The following is a 27,000-nucleotide window of genomic DNA, read 5'->3' on the forward strand; positions in this document are numbered from 1 at the left end:
GAAAACGAATGTGCACAGGGGGTTTTTCTTCCAAAGATCTGATTAAAAGCACAGCGATCATGTGTGGCATTTCAATCAGTGAATCGTCTTGCACATTCACCAAACCCAACCAATCCATATATTGCATGATGCAATACTTTTGCTCAGATTCCGACTGCACACCTCTACCATAAATACTGCTGAATTAAATTCCGCAGCAGATTATCCCACACTGTAGCCCTTGTCAATGTGAAGTCCTCATTTATCCAGTGACATATGGTGTTTCCAGAAGGCAAGCATTATTTCCCTCTGCCCTTTCCTTATCCTTTTAGGAACAAACATCAAAGAAGCACACTCTGAAGATCTGAAAGCATGGCACGCAGCAAGAAAAGGTTCAACAACACACAAGACTATTCTCACATTACAAAGAGGTGTATATGCCGGCATTTATAAATAAATATAACCTTCCACACATCTCAAAAGAACATAAATGCCTTCAACCAATGTAAATTGGGCTGCATTACACAAATGTTCAGAATTTTTTGTTTGCACAGACTATAGAAGGTAAGCCACTTCCTGAAGAGCTGGGTCACTTGGACTTTATTAAAGAGGTTCAGAGTACCCACAGTGGTTTTTTATAGTTTCTAAAGCTCTCAGCAACCTCAGCTTCATGCATCTAAAGGTGACTGCATACAACATCCACTTGACATCTGGTGGTGGAGAGAGCCATGGACATCAAGGATCATTCTCCATTTGTTATCCATACTAAAGAGGTATTCGAAAATGTATTCTTCAGCAACGTGTCAACATTTTTATCATATAAATTCTAAGGGGTCTTCATATGTACACAAAAAAGTATAAATCAAAAGGGTGTTGAAGATACCCTAGATATTTGTTTTTGTTTTTAGATTTATAACTGCACCCTAACAATGCTTAGGGCTGAGAAGCAATCTGCAGGTGCCAATAAAATTATACAAAATTAAACTTAAAATATTTTAAAAGCCATCAGATCACAGTTTTAGTAACACGCCTATACATTTCCAGCATAACTAGAGCAGCTGGAGAAAGAGGAGGGGGGGACTGTGAGTGCACAAGGGTGTTTCCCATCCTTTGGACCCCCTGGGAAACTCAACAACTTGCTGTACCTGGAACGATGTGTGGAGAGTACAGCTGAATAGGACACAGCTGTGGGCATTCTGAGGAAGCACCATCCACCTTGTGCCTGCCCATAAAAAGCAAGTCTAGATAGCTCAGTCAGTAAAGCATAAGGCACTTAATCTCAGGGTCATGGGTTTGAGCCCCTCATTGGGCAAAAAGATTTCAGCATTGCAGGGGGTTAGACTAGATGACCATCATGGTCCCTTCCAAATCTAAAATGCTATGGTTCTAGTGAGAGACTAGGGTGATGTCTGCTGAACTCTTCTTTTTTGTGAATGAGCTGAGTTTGTTTGGAGGCTGAGAGTGGGGGGTAGTCCAAAAGAGAATGAACTGATATTGATTTACATATGTATAATAGTAACTTTGTATTAATGTAACATTTTTATATGTTACTGTGTATTTTTGTAATGTTTTGTTTAAGTTGTCTGTTGTTGCTTCTATTTTGTACTCTGCTTAGATTTTTTTAAAAAAATAATCAATCAAGAAAAACAGGGTCTCTGGAAGATACCACGCCCTCACAACAAGTTCACACAAAAGCATTATATATCTACGTGCCCTGGACAAACAGCGTAGGCAAACAGAGACACATTGCAAGCTGTACTTCCATAAAAGTAGAAATAATGAGTCTCCAAGCCAAAATGCAGCTAGTTTTTAGGAACAGTGAGAGATGTTATTACATGGGCTGCTTTTTGAAGGCACTAGGATATCAGCACAGCTATATTTTGTTTGATGGATATGTTGCTTTGTTCAGTAGGTTTTTAAACGTGCTAAACCACCTGGTGCCTTTCAGATGTGCTCCAGTGGTTCTCAACCTTGGGTCTCCAGATTTTTTGGCCTACAACTCCCTTGATCCCTAGCTCACAGGACCAGTGGTCAAGGATGATGGGAGTTGTAGGCCAAAAGCATCTGGGGACCCAAGGTTGAGAAAGGCTACAAGCTTCCATAATTCCTGACCATTTGCCATGCTGGCTGGGGCTTAAGAGAATTTGAATCCAATAACTTCTGTTGGGCACAAGATTGGGGGAAGGCTATGTTAAGCATCCGATGGCATGTAACAGCAGATGTTGTATGCTGGGGTCATACAGCAGACTTTTGGGTGGACTACGGCAGCAGTAGATTCTTGTCTGCCATTTTCTGTAGTACAGAAAACGTACAAATGAGGCCGAAATGTTCAAATGTTGCTAAGAGTTACAGCAGTTGCAAAATGTGCTCAAATGATTATGCCAAGTCTTTCATTTGTTTGCAGTATTATTAATACCTAATAGTGCCTTGCTAAAGCAAACCCAAAGCCAAGAAGCATGTTTTATTTCAAACAGAAGAAGAAAAAATAAGTAGTACATTAAAACTGCAGGAGGGGACACACTTTGCAAGCGAATTAACTAAATGGATTTTATGAGCAAAATGTCATTTAATCCCAAATTAAGCCTCTGGAAGGTCTAAGCAGCTTTAACAATCCAGCAGTGGAAAACCATCCAATACTGAATTCTATTTGTAGTATAAATAGCAAGCTGGCTCTGGGGTTGACAGAAAAAGCTATCCAGATGTAACTGGAATCCAATCAGCTGAAGTACCTGTCAGTCATCAACTGAGTCAGCATTATCTATATTTCCTCTTTTTATGTGCTGCTGCCTATGGATTTATCCCCTTTTATGTTTGAATCGAGGAGATGAGGAAGAGGGAAGAATGACATGATAAACTGTTTCATACGGCTGGCCTACACATTACTTTCATCGCATAGAGGAAGCTGCAAATAGTTTCCACATGATAGATTTTGATGGTAACATAATATGTTATAGTGCTCTCCCTTTTCTTCTGCCTGGTATGGAGATTGGCTGCTTCCAGTCTCTAGGAACCATACAGACCAAATCTTAGGCTCCATGGTGCTTAGTCAGCAATGGGATGTAGGTTAGGAAGCATGTTGATCCTGGTAGCTCACTTGCACATGGTTTTCAGCCCACATTGCTTTTTATCTCATCTAGAGTGTACTTCTTGCAACTATTTGCATTATTCATATTAACTAGGGACAGACCAGGGTTTTATTACAAGCCAATAATATACTTTTTAATAAACTCTGGCTGAGTTTGGACTTTGGCTGCAAACAGATGTAAATTTACCTAGGAGTAAGCACCACTGAACACACTGATTTACTTTCAAGTACATGCACAAAGGACTGCACTTTTACTATAGAAAGGTACCCTGAACATGCTGTTAACTCTCTTTATATTTAATGCCCATCCAACTGTGGGGTGCTTGATTTCCTATAGGAAAAGAGAGAGAGAGAGGTGCTTGGAACTACGGTCTGCTTTGGTTACCTGCAGTATTCAAGTTTTGTCTAGTAAACTTTTCCCATGAAAAATAAATGTTTTCAAAAACCATTGGGAACAATGCCAATTTGTATGATTGGCCTTTTGTTTTTTGGTGTCTTTCTCAGGGCTGCATTGGATCCCGTGTTTTGTCTGTGCTTGGCTTCCCAGTGACAAAGATGAGTAAGCAATGTATTAGTGGACTGCAGTTTGCTACTCGAAGAGTTCCATGCATTTACAGATGTGTGAGTTCATTTCCTTTATTAAACATCTCTTCCACCTTTGTAGTTTCTGAATTCTTGGCATGGCACAGTTTGTGAAAGCGCATTGCTACAGACGCTGATCAACCCTCATCTTAGCGTATGATGCCTTGCCATAGCTTCTTTCTTTGAGGCTTATCATTCGTCTCAGTCTCGTAAAACAGTGTTATCCTCAATGCGCTCTTTTTAAAATTGCTGCTTCTAGGATTAACTTTTACTGGCTTATTTTTTTTTACATTAATATTATCAGCAGCCTGAAGCCCCCATGACTGCAGCTTCATGGAATCGTAAATTTCACATAGTTGGTGAACACTTCTACTCCCCTGAGACAATCTAGGGTAAGGATAAGGCAATTTATATTATACATCGAGAAATGTGAGAATTCTCTGTGGAAAAGGCTTTTCCTCAACCACTGACAGAACCCTGAGCTAAACAATGCAGGTGGTTGCAGCTAAAGGATAAGCCAATAGCAGACTGCAGCTTTTTAGAATAGCCAGTCTTACCTCCCTAGCTCAAAATGCACACATACACAAAACAAGCTTCAAAGAAATCTAAGTTTCCATGTTGATGCCAAATTCCCAGGGAGCCTCAGCTACTGAGATTTCACCTTCTTTTTTGAGGCACAAAACTTGTACGATAAGTTCCAGACAGTGGGTATCCCAGATGAAATGTTACTTCTCCCATGTGGGAGCAATGATGTGCCCACCCCAAGTGTAAGAAAAAGCAAGGGTTAGCCTTATAAATCATGTAAACTACAAGTGTTGGTCTCACCCTCCCTCTCTCTCTCTCTCTCTCTCTCCCTCTCTCTCTCTCTCTCTCTCTCTCTCTCTCTCTCTCTCTCTGACTCTCCTGCTTTGGAGTTTGGCTTTTTCATTAACTTTCTATGTATTCTACTAAGTGGAAATTGGAATGGAGCACTATTAGAAGAAGAATGAAAGGAACAAATTAAAATTATGTGCAGCAAGTACCATTTTCTTGCTATGGATAATGAGTATCTGACAATCCATTTATCAGCAAGCTCAGTATTAAAAGGTGCAAAACCTTCAAGCAACAGTAAATTACCGCAAATGTAATACAATAATTTGATGGGCTGGACATGGGGTAGGAAGAGTCCTCCCAAAGCTGAAGATTTGTTAAATGCATGTTGTTATAAGACTTAAGAAATTATAAAATGACATGAAATTCTTTTGATATACTTCTGAATCTCTTATATAGGTCAAAACATTTTAACATTCTTAATATAGCCGTTAGATCCTCAGCATACAAAGCTATCAGAAACTTAACAATTGATAAGTGGTAGCCTCAATCAAGTGAAAGGAAGGGGTGGGGGGGACAGAGATCCTTGTGGAGAGAATAGAACAGGAAATGCTTATTCCATTTCATGGTATTGTAGCTGACATGGTGACTTCTTTGTTAAACTAATGTCAGGAAATCAAATACTTAGCAGTCTTTTGCCTTCTAAAGGCAAGCTAATTCTAAAGTAAACTTCTAGAATGTTAAGCACCTAAAGAGTTCAATTGTTGATTCTGCACTGGAGACTGTAGGAACCCCTAACCTATTATGCCATTACGCAAAAAGCTATTTGAATGCCAGCTTTTGGAGTAATCTTGTTTAGCTTTAAAGAAAGAGATTTAGCCATTCCCGCCAGGGAGCAGACTATGGCTGAACCACTTTTAGCTGTGAAGCAATTTGGTCTTTGTGGCTGAAAGCATTCTTTTTTCCTTCTGTTTGAAAAACAGCATATTCTTCAAACAAAGTTCAGTTTCACTGGATTGTGGTGTGTGTTTTTTAAGTAATAATTCCTATGTATTTTGTCAAAAGGAAACTTTTTAAAAAACGTAGATATACAGATGAGACACAGGAAAAACAAAAGTAACTGGATTTAATTTTTGGAGAGGGGAGAGTTGGAATCAATCTTCATGAGTTCTCTTCAGCAGGCTTGCTGAAGTGCAAATGTGTTTCCAGCACCAATGAATTAAACTGCAACATTCTTTTTTACTCTGTGTGGTTCTGGTGCAACAAGCCAGCCATTATGAAATACATTCCTGTCTCATTAATGAGCTAAGCTTGGGAACCCAGCATTTTGGAAACATAAAGAGACAATTTATAATGAGACTTCAACTCAGTGGGAAGGCTGAGAGGACGGCAGCCTCCTCTCAAAGTTATCATAATAGAAACTCCTTAATGAGTGAAAGACCTTCTTGAAGAGACTAAAAGCACCCTAAATATGAAGAGGATATATTATGTTACATGTATGCCCACCTTGCTGAGTTTCAGCTGAAGTAAAGGCCCTTTTGTGTCTTAGAAAAGCAGGCTGGTGCCAGATTTACATATATCAGAAGAAACAGGGCAAAGTTTACTGAAGAGAATACCTCAAGCTCACACCTTCAAAGTGTTAAGGGACCTGCAGTGCTCCAAGGCAAAATGGAGGCTGGCAACTGATAGCAATGGGGCAGAGTCTAGATCATGGGTAGGCAAACTAAGGCCCGGGGGCAGGATCCAGCCCAATCGCCTTCTAAATCCGGCCCACGGACGATCTGCAAATCTGTGTTTTTACATGAGTAGAATGTGTCCTTTTATTTAAAATGCATCTCTAGGTTGTTTGTGGGGTCTGCCTGGTGTTTTTACATGAGTAGAATGTGTGCTTTTATTTAAAACGCATCTCTGGGTTATTTGTGGGGCATAGGAATTCATTCATTTCCCCCCCAAAATATAGTCCAGCCCCCCACAAGGTCTGAGGGACAGTGGACCAGCCCCCTGCTGAAAAAGTTTGCTGACCCCTAGTCTAGATCAGCCAATATTTCCAATGGGCAGAAAAAAATGGAAGCCAGCATTGCTGATCCCCAGTTCTAACCTTCAGGCTTACAGAAGCCTGCTTATAAAATATGTTGTCACTTACACCTTGCTTCCTCCCAAATCCTTCTCCTATTGTGAGATGTCTTTTAGATTGCGTATTTTATTGATTGCTGTAAGCTACTGGGGAGGAATTTTTTTAGATGAACAGTGGGGTAAACATTATTTTAAATACAATGGTTCAGCAAGAGATCTCCAGGGCACTTCTGTTCAGAATCCTCCATTTCAGGATCAATTCATATTGGTCCTTATGAGGATAAATGTCAAGGAATCTATTCTTAACTGAGAATAACCAGTGCCCAAGGCACTTTTCAGGATATTTGCGAATGTGTGATTCAGCTCTGCTCCAGGAGCTGTTTTAAGTCCTGCAGATCTGGAACACCCAACTGTCTGCCTACCTGGCTTCACCTTTCCTAGATCTTGCCAAAGTAAAATGAATGGCAATCTCTGGCTTCAGTTGCCACTGCCTGCAGCTTCAGTCTTTATTGTGGCAAACCTTACACCATGAATTTCAACCCACCACGACAACACATCATTACAGTAATGCTAATATACTCCCAGATTTAAAAAATAAATAAAAAATGTGTGAATGGAAATGTTGTATAAATACCTTTGTCACTTTTTCAGTTGTCTGCTATGTACCGGTAAATGCCTCTCCACAAAGACAAGCAATGCTAGTGCCTCTGCCACTTTGATGAAGACCAAATATATTTAACGATTGCATAATACTAATTATGGGGCAGTAGCTTGCATGTGGGACGCAGGTGGCACTGTGGGTTAAACCACAGAGCCTAGGACTTGCCGATCAGAAGGTCGGCGGTTCAAATCCCCGTGACAGGGTGAGCTCCTGTTGCTCGGTCCCCGCTCCTGCCAACCTAGCAGTTCGAAAGCACATCAAAGTGCAAGTAGATAAATAGGTACCGCTCTGGCGGGAAGGTAAACGGCGTTTCCGTGCACAGCTCTGGTTTGCCAGAAGCGGCTTAGTCATGCTGGCCACATGATCCGGAAGCTGTACGCCGGCTCCCTCGCCCAATAAAGTGAGATGAGCGCCGCAATCCCAGAGTCAGTCACGACTGGACCTAATGGTCAGGGGTCCCTTTACCTTTTAGCTTGCATGTATCTGGCACCAGATTCAATTCCATGCCTCTCCACTTGAAAGGATCAGGTAGCAGGTGACGAGAAAAGTTTCTGTCCCAGATTCTGAAAACTTGCTGCCAGTTAGATCAAGCTAGATCAACCTTTGGCCCTCCAGATCTTGCTGAATTACAGCTTCCACATTCTCATCAGTACTGTACAGTGGTACCTCTGGTTACATACTTAACTCGTTCTGGAGGTCCGTTCTTAACCTGAAACTGTTCTTAACCTGAAGCACCACTTTAGCTACTGGGGCCTCCTGCTGCTGTTGTGCTGCCGCCGTGCAATTTCTGTTCTCATCCTGAAGCAAAGTTCTTAACCCGAGGTACTATTTCTGGGTTAGCGGAGTCTATAACCTGAAGCATATGTAACCTGAAGCATATGTAACCCAAGGTACCACTGTAGTACCCATTAGCAAAGTGCAACTGTTGCAAAAATCAACGTTTGAGGCTGAAGGAAATTTCCACGCGGCAGTGAAAAAACCCAAAGGTGTTTATTGCTAGCAACAAAGGCTCAGTGCGATTACTCTCCAGAGGCTGAGCAAACCCCCATGGGAGGGGCTCATATGCATCACAACCACATGACTTGCACGTGCATGAAGACATACAAGGATCCTGTTATGGAAACAGAGGCCTCAAATGAATTTTGCATGATTGATGGATTAAATGAATTTATATACCACCCTATACCCGGAGGTCTCAGTATGAGAGGCAGTATAAGAGATGCTGTGAAAATGCCCTGCATAGCTAGTCCCGCAGTGCAGATACATGAATGTTTACGCAAAATTTGTCCCAAGCTTTTGCACTCTCTAAATTCCTAAAGGCAGCATAGAGAAATAAACATTCAAAAGTGAGAAATGTATGTTGCAGCTATGTCATTTCCAGTAGCAAAAACACCCTCGTTTTTATTTTAGTGAAACCATGCTACTTACTGTTGAAAAGCTGTTGCAGCAGAATTCCCAAAAAAAGAGAAAAGGGTAGTGCCTTTCATGCAATTACTCTTATGCCTTTAGATGTATTAATATCAGAGGCAAAATTTTTGAACACAAATGTCAACCCATGAAGTTAACAACAGGAAGTTATGCTTTGTAATAACCCTGAATCAGGGCTGGTTTCAGCAGAATGAGCTGGTTAAAGTCCTGAAGTGTACCAGTTTCAGGACATATGGTGATGATAGCAGTGCTGGGGACGTTTAGACGCCTTTCCCATCTTAAAAGCAAAGCTAATTAGTGCAGTGAGGAGAAAAGTTCTGCCCCAGCCTTATCACTGATGTGCTAGGTTTCTACCTGAGTATGCGTTTCAAAAGTAAAATGTGAAGTTTTCAAAAATGACGTTCTCCCTCATCTGCGATCTGAAGTGGCACAGTTCATTCTCCCACCTCTATTTAGATGTGCAGCTTCAAACTAAGTTTGTGCAGAGGGACGGGCCAAAAGCTTTTAATCTTGGTTGTGAAGATCAGTGCCATCTTGGCTTTGAGAATTTGACACACATCCCATTCCTTAATTTAAAACTCACACCAACACCACCCTTTTAAAAAAAAAAAAAAAAAAAAACTCTGATCAAAATGCCATTTTCGTTTTGCACAAGTTAGTTTTGAGTCTTCCAGTTCTCTGGGTGCCTGCACTGTAAACTCACTACCTCATACCAATGTAATGTCCTAATTTAGGATAGTTCAGGAATAGATCGAAATATGTCGGCTCTAGAGGAAAGGAAAGGCTGAAAAGATGGCTGCTAGGTTGCCAGCAGTCAGCCTGAGGGCAGATAAGTAGCTCTACAGTTCATTAAAAATGCCAGTATCCTTCATTCTTTCACCCAGGAGGGGTTCCCAGAAAAATAAAATGCAGAGACAACATTCTAAACACTGGCATTTATATTTCCCTAGAAAAACAATAATTTTATAGTACATATTTACTTTGGACTGGTTGTTCTTTTGCAGATATCTAAAGCACTTACTAAAAAAACATTCACGATCCAATAAAGCATGGGGAATTGAGAAAAAACATAGGAAGGAAAAGATACTAACCCCAGTTTAAGCAGACAATCAAAATCCCACATTGCCACCACTCAGAATGGCCTGGCCAATGACACTAATGACCTGAGATGTGTTTGGTTCAAGAAAGTGAACTCCAAGGGACAGACAGCGCTATGTTGTGCTGTCTCGTGTTCCCAAGGGGGGACTAAGGTACAGCAAGAGTGTAATTGGCCAACTAAATGGAAAGCAGCACCCTGAGTAGTTTGGTGCATTGACTTTTATGACAAAGAAGTCTTGTACGTATACACAAACATGGGACTGAGCTGGAAAGCTTGCATAGGAAGCAAAAGGTTGTAAGAGCAAGCTGAGAAACAAAGGAGAGAAGAGAAGATCTTTTCCAATACTTGTGGTGCTAAAAATCAGTTAGCAGCCAAGCTGCTAGGAAGGTCATGGCATCTGACCTAGAAGAGGGCACTCCTTATGTTTTCATTTTGAAACTACAGAATGCACCCATTTTTAAAATGCCTGCACGAGATCATACTGACTCGAAAACATCTCTACCTCTCAAAACATGTGCTTTGGCTCCCTTCCAAGAGAATTTTCTCATGCTATCTGACCCATGGGACATAGCTGGGGTGGACCTGAGCAGAAATTTCCCAGGAGACACTTTTCTGATAAATATTCCAAGATTTTTCTTTTTCTCACCCCACCTTAAAAAAAAAGTCTCGTAGAATTTTTTTCCATATATCCACTCCCTGTTTGTGGTAAAAAATCATTTCCCCCGCCCCAAATGCCTTGGAACGAATCCAGGCCATTGTGGAGGCTGCAAAATGGCAGCCAAGCTGCCAATACAATTCCTACTGCTGTCATTTACAGTGGCAGCAGCCACAACAGCGTACTACCAACACTGCTAATGGTAAGCTCTACCCTAAGAAATAACTACATTGTACTGCTCTGCTCATTTGTTAAACTTTCCACCTATGGGAAGAGCTCAAGAGTCATATGAAGTTAAGGCATATCCTTAGAAAAGGACTGACTGGGTAAGTCTGATATTTTCATGGCAGCTAGCATATCCAAACATATATTGCATTTTCCCCAGAGATTGTTTACAGATATAGAACCAAACATTACTCCTGAAAAGTAAAAAGTAGGCACAGTAGCTCACAGTAAAAAAAATCCAAATTACCTATACCATTATTAGACCAACTAAAATGACATAAAACTATGTGCGAACTTTCAAGCTCCCTTGACCTTTTCCCCAGGCTACATGGTTAAAGAAAAATGCAGTAAGGAAGAGAGAGGAAGGGCTATATTGCTCAAGTCATGTCTGTATTTGCCAATAATCTTATGACAGAGTGTTGGAGAAGCTAGTAAACTCTCAAAGAAGGCCCTTTCAAAAAAAAAAAAAAAGTTCTTACTCAGCTCTGCTTCCATGAGTTCTGCATCACTGTGCCTGATGAAGAGTTCTGTGGAACCTGGAATTTCTATTTTCTGACATTTTGGTAGGCCTGATAAAGATATTGCCCTAATAAAAGGTAAACTCGGAAAGCTGCCTGCGGACAAATGCCGGCTCCTTCGGCCTGAAAGTGAGATGAGAGCCACAGCCCCATAGTCGCCTTTGACTGGACTTAACCATCCAGGGGTCCTGTACCTTACCTTTACCTTTTTTATTGCTCTAATATGTATTTTGAAGCATTATCCAGCAGCCCAGGTGAAGCAGAAAGAACACTCTGGGTGTTGTAAAATATTGGCATCTAGAAGCACACAGTTTCAAGTCATGATTTATGGCGCTGGGTGGAAACCAGGGCTGTGGAGAAACACACCTTGACAGAGAAAGTTCTGTCTGTGCCCCAGGATATCCTAATGATATTCTCTGTGGTTTTTGCTTTGCTTCATTTATAGTGAATTTGCTATGTATGAACCACTGCTCCTTCTATTGCTATAACTTAGAAACATTCTCTTCCCTTCCCAAGGCCATAATATAACAGGAAATTGTTTATTTTGATTCAACAATCTGGTTTAATAAATCCTGCAACATACTGAAGACAATATTATATAGCTTCAAAACCTACATGAGGGACAAAGAGAACTCAATAATGAGGGAAACTCTCCAAATTTAGAACGTATCCATGTAAACAAAAAAATGTGAACAGTGTGCAAGTACTTCTACTGTAAAATTGCACTGCATGTCAACATTAAACAGCAACAATACAAACAAAAATATCTACTACCAAGAATTTCAAGAGGGAAAATTCTCAAAACCATAATTGAGTGTGACTGAAGACCACTGTGTCCCCATGGTATAATCTTACATGGCTTCCCAAAGCTGGGATTTCTTTTTTTCCTCCTTTTTTATTGTGAGAAGGTGTTCCCACAGATAAGGAGCCACAGAGGGGGAGTCACAATGGAAAAGGCCCTCCCTTCAGCTGCTACAAAGTTGACTTCAGCAGACCAGACAGGCTTCATCTGAAAATCTCAACATACAGGCAAGAGTATATTGGGGAAAAGTATATACAGGTTCCAAATTTTGAAAATTTCATAAACAGATATAAGTACCTTAAGATTGAGCTCGATAGCAAATTGACAGCCTGTTCTTTCAGAAGAGATATCATATGCACATGCTAGGTCACTCCTGTCAGTGCCCCTAACCACTGCATTGTGCACTGAAAGAACTAATGTTACTGTGATGTGCTCTACCTGGTAGCTCCACACAGGGCACCTTATAATAATCAAATATTCAGTTTATCTATGCATGGAACAGCCTATGCCTGTCCAGAAATGGCCTTACCTGGAACAGCAGTCAAAGATGGGGAAGGCTTTGAATCTTTGGTGATGAAGGCTGTGTTCTTTTTTTCTGCAGAAGGTATGCAGACCTGACCAGATCAGGCAGCTATCCTAACTCCTGGAAACAGAAACCATCCATCCACAGCCCCTCCATCTTATTGGGCTTCAGTTTCTAATTTCAACTTATTGGCTCTTATCCAGTCCACCACTCATTGAAGCACCAATTCAGAACATGCACAGCCATACTCAGCTCAACTGTAACAGAGGAACAGAGCTGGGTATCATCTGCATACTGATGACACTCTGCCCCAAATCCATTCCCTATCACTTCATATAGATGTTAAACAACAGTGGGGGAAAGAAGATGGAGCCTTGTGGCACCTTCACAGCATAACTTCCAGGGGGTCAAAATGTAGTCACCTAATGATACTCTCAGGTACAAGTCTCATAGGCAGGAATAGACCTCCTGCCTCTTGTTCCAAACCTGCAGAGACAGTCCAGCATGATACCATGGTTGATGGTATCAAAAGCCATGGAGAGAACCAAGTAAAGCAAGAAGGGTCACATTCCCTCTGGCCCACCCCATACAAAAGGTCATCCAATTTGTATAATCTTCCTCTCGCCAATCAAAGCAAAGCCACTATATACTCCCTTTCAGAATGCATTTTCTGTTATGCTGTTCCAATTGCACATCCTACCAGCTGGCTTGGTTTAAATTATTTCTTTAAAAATCTATAAATGCATTGCGATCAGCAAGTTTCCTGTCAGCATTAAAGGAGATAATCCAGGATTCTAGGGGTGAGATGATGATAGATAGATAGATAGATAGATAGATGGCATAAAGTTAAAAAAGGGGGAGAGTCAGAAGTTACTTGAAATAAGAGAGAGGCACACAAAATTACTACCTAGGAACCATCTAAATGCTAATTAGCAATAGTGTTAGAGTCTTGAATATCCAAGTATAATAAATGTAAATTGTGGTATATTTAGATTTTCTGCTTGCACAGGCGGCAGCACATTCTTCTCAAAATAAAAGTGGGCATCTTAAACCATAGCACTTAATACTAGGTCTGCACTTAATTAAAATGTACACAAACATCTGTGTTTCTCTATTTAGAGGACAGACAAAGGAGACGCACAAGGGGAAAGGGTAATTAACAGGTGGTGTGGGCTTCCGACTGACACCTGACTGAAGTTATAGCACTGACCAGCTGCCTCTCACACAGCACAGGTGGCTACTCATGGTAATTACTTCCACTATCTAGTGAAGTGTGCAACAATGACATTCCTGTATATGCGCACCAAGAATATCCTTATCTCTTGTGAATGAAGCTGGGAGATTTCCAAGATTCCCAGGATTCCAGGCAATAATTGGTGTCCTGCCCTTGAAAATTCTCAGGAAAGCATTTCTAATTTTCACATTGAAAAAGACTAATTTTGGGGAAACTCTTATTTAAGGAAATATTCCAACTGAAAAGCCAAGTGTATGTGAAGAATGGTTCGTTTTCATTTTCTGGGAATCAGCGATGTTTTTCTCCTGATAACTTACACTAGCAGTCAATCCCTGCTCACTCTCAGCTTCAGGTAGAATGGGCGTATGTGGACATATGGTTAGGATTATGAAGATATGCAAAAGGGGTTGCAAATGAGTACATTAACAGAGAGGAAGTACATTTGTTCATACTTTTATTTCCTACCTAATAACATGGTAGATTTTCATCATATATAATGACATGAGGAAACATTAGTTGACTTATCCAGTAATTTCCATTGTTATCCCAACATTATCTTACCCTGTGTTTAAATTCATCCACAGACAGACTTCATTTTAGCATTTGGCAATTTGCTTATCTGAATGATATATGTATTGCAATAAATTTATTATAACCATATTGAACTGGCTTAAAAAGGTCCTCTTTTATCAGTTTGTTCAAATTATCATACCGTTCCAGGAAAGCAAAAAACACCTTTCAAATATGGTGTCTCTTGAAACATTGATCTTAAAAGGATATTGTAATTCCTAAAGTTACTTCTCCGGCATTTAAAATAAAAATAAAAATACTAGTCACACCCTGTAAGCCACAACTGACTGATATTATAGATTCATAGATTTTTCTATTCATCTTCTAGGATCAACTTAAGACACAAACCCACAATCTGAATAAAGCATGCATCATTTACTCCAGACAATATATGCTGAAAGATTATGCACTAATGTTACCAGCGTATAATAAATCACATGGAATATATTGTCAGATTGACATCTTGAGCTAATCAATAAAAGCAAGACAATGACTAACAGCTGAATCTACTTTCATGCAACCTACAACCCTTAACATAGTTCATCTTGTTAGGTGTGCCGCAGCATGATAGGGATGGAAGATAATTTAACCTTGCATCAATTCGCCAGTTAAATTCCGTAGTGATGTCAGAACCACTACATCTGCCTATGTTTCAGCTTTTTGTAATAATTATATGCTGTAATCAGTTAACGGATGGCTAGTGTAAAACCAACTCACTTTAATGATCTAGAGCAATGACTCTGACCTGACATGGTCTTTTGCAATTACTGCAGCTCATCGGTGTGTGCTAAATTACGCTGACAATGCTGCCACTCTTAAGGACATTGTGCATCCACCCCTCTTTGCTAATAGCCAAACTCATGAGATTAGACAACTTGCGCCACAAACTGCAGTAATTGTATTAGCTCCTAAAGGTATGTGTCTAATGGGAATTCTGCCTCATTTAGGCATCGTGCTCCAGCTGAAGTACTTTCATCAAGCTGTCCATCATTCCCTGGATAGGTTTTCAACATTTGCAAGCCTGCTGGGAAGAGATGTGTGGTGTTTTATCAGATGTTCCAACTTCCACAGGTCAAGTTCTGAAAATGCCAGCAAGGAAAGAGCTAACAGCATCAATGAAATCTGAATTGCTGCTGGATATTAATCTGAATATAAACTTTCCTACTTGTGCAACAGTAAAAAAAATAATATCTTTGTGTTACTATAACTGTGGCACACGTAGCACAGATCCTAATTCAAACACACATAGGATGTAACAGGTAAAAACATATTGCTAAGACTCAGAAACTGAATAGATCGCTACAATAAACTTCACAGCCAGCAATCATACTTGCCTGGCATGGATTCAGTGCTCCCATTACTGGCTAAGGGATGAAAATGAGCATAAACTCGCAGGAATCACCATAACCTAGGGAGAGGCCACCATATGTTGCTGGAAGACAACTCCCATCATTCCTGACCATTGCTGGGGGTAGTGAGTGCAGGTGTCCAGCAATGCTCTAAGAGCACTACAATGGTTACGTCCATCATAGCCAACATAATGGAACACCTGCTATACATGCCATGACAGGTCTGCTGATTTTTGACCTCTAGTACAATTAAGGAATTGACATAAAATAGATATTGCACTGGGCTTTTTTTTCCCTTTAGATCACCACATCTCAGGACATTGAGGAAGGCAATTGGCTTAATTATATTTAAGTGGGTGCATGCCTGCAGCATTGCAGCAACCTGACTGTTCTGTATAACCTGTTCATTTGAAGGCAGACCAGAAACAGGCATGAGTGGAAACCATACAGCCATTCAAGAGAAGTGGTAAACAGGCTAAATCAGAAACACAAATAGGTATTAGTGCAAGAACTCCACAGCATTCCTGTCCTTTCTCTTCATCGCAGGGCTTAGAACCCAGCAGAGCATAGAGAAACCATCTGGTGCTCTTTAGAGTCATAGAGATTAACTTTAGAAAGCAAGGTCACAGGAACCTTCCAGGCCACTATGCAACTGCAAACTGCTGACACAAAATTCCTTACAAAGCCATTGAGTCTTTTTATGTGCGCACACTGAAACCGCACCACAAAATCTGCAAAAGTGCAGAATACAACTGGGAGTTGCATGCTAATCCGCAATCAAGCTTAGAAGTGTCAGATTGGGTCAGACTGTTAAAAAAAGATCATCCGCCATCTACTCTAACACACACTAACACCACTTAAAACAATCCAGAGTCTAGCAATGAAATTTTTTTTCTGTGAAATATATAAACTAGTTGCCAAATACCTCTTTCTATAAAGAATCTCCCAAATATACTTTGGACTAATTTGTGTCAAATGCAGGCTCTTTGAAAATTTGGGATTTCTTAAGGTTGTCCTTTCATGCAACATTTTGTGTCAGTCATCTAAAAGGCAACATATATTGAGAAGGGGAGAAATTCATCTGAATGCATGTGACAAGTCCACCAATACCCTGAAGAATAGATGTGCCTGAGAATAAGCCATACTGTTCTTGAAGTTGGCAATTGGCATGTAAAGTCAACATGACAAGCAACCTTTAACACCATCTGTACAAATCCCCATGAAAACTTATATTCTCACCTCATGCCTCAAAGAATAATTGCACCCTAGGGAAACTCTAGAGGACATTCAAATGATTTTGCTACTTTGCTTCTTAAGGTTTGAGTTTCTGACATCATTATGCTTATGCCTTGTCATAAAGGGCAAATGTGTAATAGAAAATATTAATATTCCCTTCACAGAATAAGCTGATTACTTTACCAGTGGAACTACTTTAACTCATTTTTAGATTTGATTACTACTGTATATGATAAACAATGTATTCTATAATTCTTGTTAACTTAATAATGAGACAGGGTTTTTGTCAGCTCTAAAACCCTATCTAAAACTATGTCTATAGAAGAGAGGGTGAGTAAGAAACAGCTTACATAAAATATCAATAAAATACACAGAACAGGAAAAAATGCAATCTAAACGCAAAAGAAAAACCTAACTCTACAGAAAAAAAATGAAAGGCTTTCTTCAAAACAAAGAAACTCATACACCACTGAAACACAGCAAAAATAAAAAATATGAACTAGCTAAAATCAAAGGATAAAATGAACAGCATAACAATTAAATCGCAAAAGCAGTGCTAAAATAAACTTCACTGCTCATTTAAACAGATGTCGGTGAGATGTTGGGTGCAGATGTTTCACAATTGGGGCAACCACAACAGAACATGCTCACTTTCTGGTAATCATCAGAATCAACTCTGTGTGAACAGAGCATGAAATCCATGGTTCAGGATGGCATTTCATACCATATCGACTACCAAAAAGAGGGGTCTTCTGCGTCAGTTCTGTGACTGATTTTGAAACTGAAACCCAGTGTCAGGGGTTCAGGAGCAGAGACGCAGAGAAGGGAGGAGACAGAGAGCGAGGGGGAGGAATACGAAGGAGGGATGAGTGGGGATGACGACCCGAGATCACCGAGCCTGTCTAGCAAGTCCGAGGATTCCCAGAAGGGAGCGCCAGCAGCCAGAGCAAGGGGGGAGAGCAGGGGGACACCCCAGGAAGAAGGGTCCAGAGAGGGATCAGAAAGCAGCAGTTGGAGATCGGGACCCACGTTCCCAGCCGGGAGCAGCGGGGAGAAAGGGGACCAGATATCGGGCTCCGGAAACTTTCAGAAGGAGGGAGGGCATGAGTCAGGAGTAGTCACGCCCACCTCGGGGAGCGAGGAAACGATCAAGAGGAAAGTGGAGAGTTGGGCGCGCGCGCCAAGTTCAAATGTAACGGAAGCTGGCGCAGTCAGCAGCCCAGAGAGTGAACCGGGTCCCAAAGCCCGCCGCAAGGAGGCGGAAGGGTCAGGGGGGTCCGCGTCAGAAGAGAGTAGGAAGGGAGAGACCCAGGGGGGCAGGAGGACCCAGAGACGGAAGGAAAGGCGCAGGAGGTGGAGCAAGGCTAGGGTATTAAGCTGGTGCGCTAGAGGCGGAGACTCAGACGGGTCTTCGTCGTTCTGACCTAGAAGAAGTAGGGCTGCACGTTGCAGTTTGGAAATGGAACCTGTAATCCAATAAAGACTCTTTGAAACTGAACGCTGGCTGACTTGGTCCTATGTGAGCTGGGACTGGGCGGCAGCCCTGACACCCAGTGATGGGGAAACTTTCTTCCCAGGTGGTGGAAAGGGCAAGAGACAAACAGTGGGTGGAACTATGGGTCTTGTAAAGTAGATAACATTCTGGCCATTCAAAAAGCAAGCAGTTTCTATACACAATCTATACACATAATGCAACAGGCATTATGTTTCAGGAGTACGTTCCAGCTAGCAAAAGCACTAGAGGAAAGTACAGGTGTGGATTTGAGAGAGTAGTGTTGGCCAGATAAAAAGGTCTAGAGTGCTTGGGATTGAAGTTCCCCACCCCTTTTCAACTATGGACCTCTTTCTTCACTAAGATATTATGCCACACAACCTTCAGAGCTTTGTCTCGTGGAACCTTGCAAGGTGGCATTTCAGCACAGTGGCACCCAAGCTATACAATGAGCTTCCCACTGAAATACATCAGACACTTATGTTGGTGAGTTTTCACCAGGTGTTAAAATATTTCTATTTGCTCCAGCTTTCCCTGCTCTTAGATATCAGTAGAATGGTCAGTTATTACCATTTTGATATGGTGCTTTGAATTGTGGCTTTGTATTTGATGGCTTTATTCTTCACCACCTTAGGAGGTGGTATTGAAATATTTTAGATAAATAATATAGATAATAAGAGGGGAATAATCATCACAGCTCTGTACAGAGTTATTCCTTCCAGTTGTGTAATACCTGCCTTCTAGAAAGCAACAATCTACAGTAATTGCCATTTGTATCACTATAGCTATACTACAATAGTATACCATGCATAACAACCTGAAACATTGAAAGCTATGATGGCGTACGCTCTGGCTCCACAATTGGTGGCAGTAATGCTTCTGAATACTAGTTGCTGGAAACCAAAGGAGGGGAGAGTACTCATATCCTGCTTACTGTATTTTTTGCTCTATAAGACTCACTTTTTCCCTCCTAAAAAGTAAGGGAAAATGTGTGTGCGTCTTATGGAGCAAATGCAGGCTGCGCAGCTATCCCAGAAGCCAGAACAGTGAGAGGGATCGCTGCTTTCGCTGCGTAGTGATTCCTCTTGCTGTTCTGGCTTCTGGGATTCAGAATATTTCTTTCTTGTTTTCCTTCTCCAAAAACTAGGTGCGTTTGATGGTCTGGTGCATCTTATAGAGCGAAAAATACGGTAATTCAAGGGCATTTGGGTGAACACTGTGAGAACAGGATGTTGGACTAGATGGGCATTGGCCTGATCCAGCAGGATCTTCTTAACTACATTGTATTCAGAAGCCAACTTGAGTAACATTTGACTTGACATGTTGAACTGGATTTGTCAAGCCAAAACTATTCCTGGTTTCTGCTGAACTTCCTCTCGCCTTACAACAGAATAATTTCCCCCAGAAAGTCTTGCTAAAACTTTCCTCTTATGTCTTTAATGCCTAGAACTGTAACAATAAAGAGCTGAGACTTCCCATATGGCTTAAAAGGAATCCTGAAAATTCTCCATTGCTCCATTTCTCACAAGAAGTTTCCAGGCCAAATGGCAATGATGGTGAATGAGAAGCCCATGTCTAATCTATGTCCCAAAGTTGGAAAGCAATTTCTTAACTTCCCTCTTTCTTAACCATGTCGTATTTAGCCACAGTGTAGTATTGCAGCATTGCCAACATTAACCATAGCTAATGTGAACCAGGTTCCTGCAGACCTGATTCACTAGGTTAAATTAGGGCCCTTTTGTGTTAATCATGTTCCATAGTGCAGACACAATGCGAAGATATTTAACTGAGAGGGAGGGGACAACAGCAGCCTACAGCAGCCTACAACCCTTCTGACCACTTTAGTATGATTAAGAAATTGCAGTGCTAGATTTGTACTGAGACTATAGATACCAATTCTTTATCACTCCCTTTTTCTATCCTTGCTTTCTTTTCCTATCAAACTTTTGGTTTACTGAGTAGAGAACTGCCACTCATGCTATCTAGGCAAAGCACCAACTGACTGGCTGGGGAAATCCAGTCAGATGGACGGGGTATAAATAATTAAATTTATTAGTAGCAGTAGTAGTAAAAGATGAATAATCATGAAAGAATCTGCTCCAGACATTTGACCTAAGTACCAACCATGGCTTTGTTTTTTAGAGAGCACCTGTTGTTCGCTAGAAGAAAGGAAGCTGCAGGGCACAAACAAATGCAAATATTTGTTCAGACTTTCACACGTTTATAATGAGATATAAATGCTGGATAAATTAATTCTCAGCTGAATAACCCTAAATGAAGGGACTCCACAAGGGACTAATCAGTTGTGGTCCCGATCTTTTATTTAGCCCTTCAAAGTGTAAGAATCCACAAGACAAACAAAAGCCATGTTTAACAGTTTAGTGCACTTGTGTGCTCACATTTGTCTCCAATCACTTATGCATAGATAGCAAAATTGGCAAGAGGTCAGGCATTCTAAATCTAACAATCATTTACTACATAGCAGGTTGTTAGGAACTAATTTTTGCTAGGACACAGTCGTTTTCTAATTATGATTACAGAGTGTTGTCCTAAGTGCTGCAAAGGAACCCCTTGAGCTCAGGAGCACCGATGGGTAGAGTCACAAATGAAGACTGAAAACCCCCAATGTCATTCTTAAAAAGCTAATTTACCGAAATGCTATGGGGATTTTATACAATGGTGCTTGATCTTTAGTGATTATTGTGTCGTTAATGTTTGAGTTTAAAAAACAGTCAGAAAAGCTGTGTGGTGTGATGTGTGGAAAGAAAAGTGAATGAATAAGGTTAAACATTTCATTTATCATATTATGACATACTATCCTAAATATCTGAGTTGAGCAAGTTGTTTCACTCTAGCCAATTTGCTGCTGCAACAAGTCTTGCAACTCAACTAGGTATTCGAAAATTGCAATGATATTTCTAGATTACTTTTCTGATACTAGCTTGCAGAGTTTCATTAGGCAAGGTTGACTCTGTATTTTTAAACACACACTTGCTTTGAAAAATGTAACTTCTGGAGTAGCAGAAAAAATAAGGAAACTGCAGACTTGAAGTAATCTTTAGTTCAAAGTGAACGTGTGAATCTTTTTTCCAGTTCAAACTTAAGGTGAAGTGTTAGCTGTGTCACTCTTAGAGCATTAGGTTTCCACAACTAAAATTAGCTGCCATATAATTTCATTAAATATGCTATGACACTGTGGGTATAACACCAGATTACATTAACAGACTGCATTATCACATTTGTGACACATTTAATGTTACATATAACTGTAAACGTATTCCGTATGAATTACACATTTCCCATTTAAAATAATAATAAGGAAAGAAACTTTTTTTCAATTCACATTTCATAAAGCATGGTCCCTGACCTACTCATAATAATGGCATGTTGTTTGGTAGCATTTCCTAACACTACGTGGTGTGCATTCAGATCAGATAATTTCTTTAACAGTGACTTGAACATATAATGCTAGGCATTTAGCACTGCTGAATTAATAACATATCCAATAAAGAGCTAGTTTCAATGCATTTTAAATCAAAATATTGTCGTGGCCTCTGCCCCATTTGCTTCATCTTTCCCCCACCTTTTTCAAAGGCAGAGCACAAAGGCTCAAATTAGCTTTGTAGTACTAATTGGACAGAATAGTGCAATCTGCAAAGTTGATTAATGGCCCTGTTCTCAGGCTGGGAATTGCAACTGCAGAAGAATTAGGCCTCTGAATTTGCATAGTTTCTATAATTACAACCCTCTTCAAATCTCATTTCCTGGCTGAATTTTGGCTCCACATTAATGTTTTAGTATAATTTGTACAGATCTCGCTGCTGACATGCAGAATGACGGGATACACAAGTTACATGTACCTGGCAAATCAATCTAACCACAAGCAGTCTACTTAACACACTTGTAGAAGTTGTGGGAAGCTATTCAAGAAAGCTTCAATATAGAGTATTTTCCTCAGTCCAGTCAACACACCCTTCAAGCCAATCTTGCACAATATTGAGGTGCAAACACAGTTCTTTTCAATTTATATTTAAAAAATAAAATAAAATTAAGAAAAACATTTTTAAAACATTTTGTATCTCTTTTAAGACTGTTACATCTTGAGATAACCCCACATTGGTTTGAGGATCAGTTCATATCACCTTTAGGCACAAGGCCAGCTGCCTATTTTTCTGGCCAGCTTAACATTTTTCATCATACAGATAGGTAGCCGTGTTGGTCTGCCATAGTCAAAATAAAAAAATTCCTTCCAGTAGCACCTTAAAGACCAACTAAGTTAGTGCTTGGTATGAGCTTTCGTGTGCATGCACACTTCTTCAGATACACTGGAACCATGGAAGGCACCACATTGAGCCGCATGAAATGGAAGTCCGTGTGTATCTGAAGAAGTGTGCATGCACACGAAAGCTCATACCAGGAACTAACTTAGTTGGTCTTTAAGGTGCTACTGGAAGGAATTTTATATATATATAATTTTTATTTATTTTTCATCATAGTGAGTGGCTTCAAGCATATCCACAGCAAAGAAGCTCTATGAGAGCTCCACTGTAGCCACAATTCAAGATTAAATATGTCACCCCACAACACACATTAGGGTTGATTAAATTACTGTGCAGAACCATGGTTCTTGCTCACAGTGAAGTTGCCATGAACAAGTAAATGCAATCTGGGCCATTCACCTGGTTAAAATCAAACAGGAACATGCAAAGACACTATGGTAGAGAGGGCATATATGTATACCCAAGGGGGTCAGTGTAACCCACCCAAGGGGACCGTGGCACCTTTCACATGACAAAAACTACCATAGAGATATCAACATTTTCAAAAGTAGGAGGTCCAAGGTTTGGCTTTGGAAAACAGAGGGTCTCTGCAGTACAGAGCTAACTGGGAACCAGTGCTATACAGAATCAGTGGTTAATAAAGTCCATTATTACAGGACAAAAATGTGCATTTTCCTGCCTCCCACCCCCCATCATTGGAAAAGAAGCTGTTAGAGCAAGTCAAATATAATACTTGCCCAAGAAGCATTTAGTGGACAGCACAGCAAGGTGGAAATGCCAAATGCCAGCTTTAAGAAGAACCACTGTGGAATGATTTGAATTCTATTTCTACCATAAGACATCTGTGTGTTTTTTTTAAATATGGCAGGATTTAAGTGATTCTTTATTCTTTTAGATAAGCGCACTTCATCAATATGGTGCAGAAACTGATCCGTCTGAGCCACAGTTCTTACCTTATAGACAGCAGGAATGATTTGGTGCATTTTTAGCCTATGAAATACAAAGACGTCGTAAACGGCTGAAACTGCTAGAACAGTCACTCCTTGCTCCTTCCACAACATGCTGCAGGTGGCGCATAGCCCCGCACCCAAGATCCAGCCCCAGGTTCCTTCTGAGTAGTTCCTTGTGCAGCAGTGTTTAGTATAACAGACCAGGGAAAGCAGAAAGAAAAGGCAAGCTCCAATATCAGCCCTTCCTACAATTCCTGCAACCGCTTCAGTATGGATGGGATGCGAAGCAAACAGCAAGCCAGCCAGTAAGGTCCAATATCCATCGCCAAACAATATTCGGGAAAAATTTGTGAAAAGACCTGTGACTGCAGCATGTAAGAGGACATTTACAAGGTGGTAGCTCCAAGGATCCATTCCTCCGATAGCATGGTTAATTCGAAAAGAGAGTGTACAGAGAGGTCGATACGACTTGTGACTCCCGCTGTGAGTAAGGAGAGTGCCCCAGAAGTCATTGTAGAATATCTGAGTCCATGGCGTTTCAGGAAGAAGGTCCTGGTTTGTCTTGATAGCTCGGCTGAAAAATAAGAGCAAACACAGAAAGAATCAGACTACATGACTACTACAGTCGCGATTACTAAATTATATGCACATTCTCTCTTCTTCTTTTTCTAAATTAACACAAAAAATATGTAATATCAGAGCTATTCCACTTCTTAAAATTTCATACTTTGCAGTACAAGCAGTGTTAGAAGTATCTCTTCTATTGACTTTTTGCTACAATAAATTTCCATATAAATTGGCTTTTAAAACCTTAGAAACAGATGTTATGCTGGATCCATTAAATTAAAACACCCTTCAATGACATTCATCTGAGTCTAACCCAGAAGCAATCACTTATGAGTTGATGGGTTATAATTAAAACGTAAAAGAAATATGAGTAGCTGACAAAAAAGTGTGGCTTAAACTAGCAATTCCTTACCAGTTCCAAACTAAAACCCCAACTGGCCTTTTGCACACCTATTTTAATTTACATGATGGAATTAAATTTGCTGATATGAACTAGCAATAACTACACAAAGTTACCAGATGTATGCAAATTTTTAATCCACAGAGAAATTCCTTGACAGACACAACAAATCTGTCTAATAAAGATAATTCTGCAGCCCATGTTTGACCAACTATAGGTGGCTAAAAGATGATGGATTTCACAGGGACCTGAAGTCAAGTTTTGCTGGTAGCCAGTTCCATAAATTCAAAGTGACTGTTCTATTTTGTCCCTTCTAACCCCATATTTTCCATAGCAGCTTCCATACAGGTAATGGCATAGGTATAAACTCAGTTTCCTCAGCTACTGTATCATACCAGCTGAAATGAAACAGAAATGGAATCTCTCTCTCTCTGTGTTTATTTTTGCATAAAAGGAATCTGTTCCTGGTGTGAGTTTATACACATACATGTAGAAGAAGAAGAAGAGTTTGGATTTGATATCCTGCCTTTCACTCCCCTTAAGGAGTCTCAAAGCGGCTAACATTCTCCTTTCCCTTCCTCCCCCACAACAAACACTCTGTGAGGTGAGTGGGGCTGAGAGACTTCAAAGAAGTGTGACTGGCCCAAGGTCACCCAGCAGCTGCATGTGGAGGAGCGGAGACACGAACCCGGTTCCCCAGATTACAAGACTACCGATCTTAACCACTACACCACACTGGCTTGGATGCTAAGTTGTTAAACTTGGGTTTCCTTCCCAATTGTTAGTTGCAAATATTTCTCTATTAGCAGGTCTATAGGTAAATCACTAAAACGATATGTAACAATTAAGCACAAACACACATACAATACAGCCAAGTGTTACACTGGACAACTTTATCTTACTAATGGGATGGCTGATATTGGGCTTAGGTTGGCAAAGAAGATACAAAAAGTATGTTCTCCCATTTTTTGCAAACAGAATTAATGGAAAAACAGATTTATTCAAAATTTCAGACGCAGCTATATGTTTTATGACCAGAGTTCATTCCTGCAGTGATGCAACAGAAACTGAAAGAAAGAAAACATCAGAGATCCTCACACACATTACTACCCATCCTTTTTGCCTTTTTTTTTTTAAAAAAAGAACATTATATATAAATGGATTGCTTTCAGCAGGTTTGCTCCAAATAGAAAAAATCGCTGCCGTTATTGAATTTGCTGACATTGCAAATACACCACTGTTCTGCAAATACATACTAATACAAAGCTCGGCAGTTCCATTGTCTAAAGTACATTGCTGTAACATTTTAAGGAACATTTGTTGCATGTAGATCCTTTTGGTTTTCATATAGATTGAGGTCAGTAAAATATTTATTTTGATTTTTGCTGAGGTTGCTTATCAACTTTGCCTCCATTTCTGGTTCCACTTAACTATTATTAGAAATGGAAATGGGGGGGGGGGAGGAGACAAACAAAATCTTCATCTCTGGTACATTTATTGCTCCATCATATTTTAATTTAACATCAAAATCTTCTGTTTGTGATCTCACATCCTGAAGCACAAGTTTCCAGATTGAGAGACAATGAATAGAATGCTGAAAACAATCAAGGACTGCCTCCAATCCACTACCACAGCCAAACAAGAGTGGCCTTTAATGATGGCAGACTTCACTTTCCAGAAAATCTACACTGAGGCAACATAGTCCATCATGCTAATGAACTTCACAGGACTAGAAAATATAACCAGGAGAATTAAAAGGATTCGATTCTGAAGTTTTGCAAAATCAGGTAAACATTCCCAACAGGCTTTTTTTTTAAAAAAGCCAATAGAAGGTCGGTGGTTCGAATCCCTGCAACGGGGTGAGCTCTCGTTGTTCTATCCCAGCTCCTGCCAACCTAGCAGTTTGAAAGCACGTCAGTGCAAGTAGATAAATAGGTACTGCTGCGGTGGGAAGGTAAATGGCATTTCCATGCGCTCTGGTTTCCACCACAGTGTCCCATTGTGCCAGATGCGGTTTACTCATGCTGGCCACATGACCCAGAAAGCTGTCTGTTGACAAACGCCGGCTCCCTTGGCCTGAAAGCGAGATGAGCACCGCAACCCCATGGTCGTCTTTGACTTTACAAAAAAATCCCCTGACAAGTCCCACTCCCATCTTCTCTTTTACCTATTTGATAACCCACATATTAGGGCCCATTTGCAGGTATCCTGGGAAAAGAGACCCTGCAGTGGGCAGATTTCCTCAAGGACTCACTAAGGGAAGCGAATGCTGCTTTGTTACAACTAAGAAGTGTGACTTGGCAGCTGGTCTCTTCCCCACAGTTCACCAACGCACAGGTCCTTTTGGACCGGGATGAGGGCAGAATCCCCGCATAGCAGGACAAAGCATGCTAATGCATGCTCTGCGAACACGTGCAGGTAACAGAAATGGAACCCCTACATGAAATGGTTGTCGCCTGTATACAAAGGGATCCCTTTGTTT

At 40.6% G+C, this 27,000-nt stretch overlaps 1 protein-coding gene across 1 annotated transcript in view; it reads right to left on the reverse strand.

The window, feature by feature from the left end:
• The window catches only part of TMTC2 (transmembrane O-mannosyltransferase targeting cadherins 2), a 197,425-nt gene that overhangs the window by 95,664 nt on the left and 74,761 nt on the right, over positions 1–27,000 (reverse strand). Inside the window, exon 2 of the mRNA XM_083463090.1 lies at positions 23,555–24,125. Coding sequence (XP_083319216.1) covers positions 23,555–24,125 — 571 coding nt within the window. The remainder of the gene's footprint in view (positions 1–23,554; positions 24,126–27,000) is intronic.

This window comes from Podarcis liolepis (assembly GCF_965112155.1).
Source record: "Podarcis liolepis genome assembly, chromosome: 10".
Classification (NCBI taxonomy): domain Eukaryota; kingdom Metazoa; phylum Chordata; class Lepidosauria; order Squamata; family Lacertidae; genus Podarcis; species Podarcis liolepis.